General features: G+C 37.1%; 1 protein-coding gene across 1 annotated transcript; it reads right to left on the bottom strand.

The window, feature by feature from the left end:
* Positions 1–35: 35 nt before the first annotated feature.
* Tsp_13816 (zinc finger protein) lies at positions 36–585 on the bottom strand (the record flags this gene model as incomplete). Its single annotated transcript, XM_003367469.1, has 2 exons — positions 452–585; positions 36–341 (listed from the first exon to the last, which is right to left on the bottom strand). Coding segments are annotated over exons 1-2 (440 nt in total), but the record flags the coding sequence as incomplete, so codon positions are not given.
* Between the last annotated feature and the right edge of the window lie 265 nt (positions 586–850).

Raw genomic sequence — 850 nt, 5'->3', positions numbered from 1 at the left:
GGCTTGTATTCTGTAATGAGTGATCAATTATTGACCGTTCGGCATTAAAACGTTCGGTGTAGTCGCAGATGTGGATAATGCAGCTTACTTCGAAATTTGCTTTTAATTTATTCACTGCGGAAAATCCCAATTTTGCACAGTAGAAAGTAGTAAAAGGATGCAGCACTTTTAATGCAGCGGTGGAAGGAGTTGGATACGTGTTTAAAATTGATAGCCAAAACTGTGTCAATGTTTTACGATCAAAACTGACTTTAAACGAAGAATCTTCAGACAAATCGATTAATTCTTCATCTCCTTTTGTGGATATGCCGGTACAGACAACATCTGCGTGCTGTGAGAAGCTGGACAGAAATAATGATTCTCAAATCATTGTTACTTACAACTTACTTCTTCTCCCAACAATATTCGATGAGTAAAACTCTCTTAACAAAAATAGAGACTACTCCTATACTTTAAAATTTTACGCGACCCACCCAATAACTGCTCACGACCAACTGGACCAACAACATACCGCGACCCACACTTTAAGAACCACTGCTCTAGAGATTCGAACAAATGCCCTGCATGAGCCCAATAATTTGACATCAGTTGCGAAGTTATATAATTTCATAGCATTTGTAATGAATTTTCACCCCGGGCGACAACATTAAAGTTATTATGCAAATCTCCACTGCATCGTTATTACTTAGCGAAAGTAAATTCAAATAGCCACATGTGGTATCAATCATGAGCTTAAACAATGAAAAAGATGGTAACCGTAAATGGATTCCATGAAATGTTTGCTTTTTAGCAAAGTAAACACTTACAACGCTTGCGTTTTGATTCGCATCAAATAATGATTATTAACAGC

The sequence above is a fragment of the Trichinella spiralis genome, assembly GCF_000181795.1.
Source record: "Trichinella spiralis strain ISS 195 chromosome Unknown Scfld4222, whole genome shotgun sequence".
NCBI classification, from domain to species: domain Eukaryota; kingdom Metazoa; phylum Nematoda; class Enoplea; order Trichinellida; family Trichinellidae; genus Trichinella; species Trichinella spiralis.
Note: the sequence above shows the minus strand (reverse complement) of the source record. Positions and strands in the feature narration are given on the sequence as shown.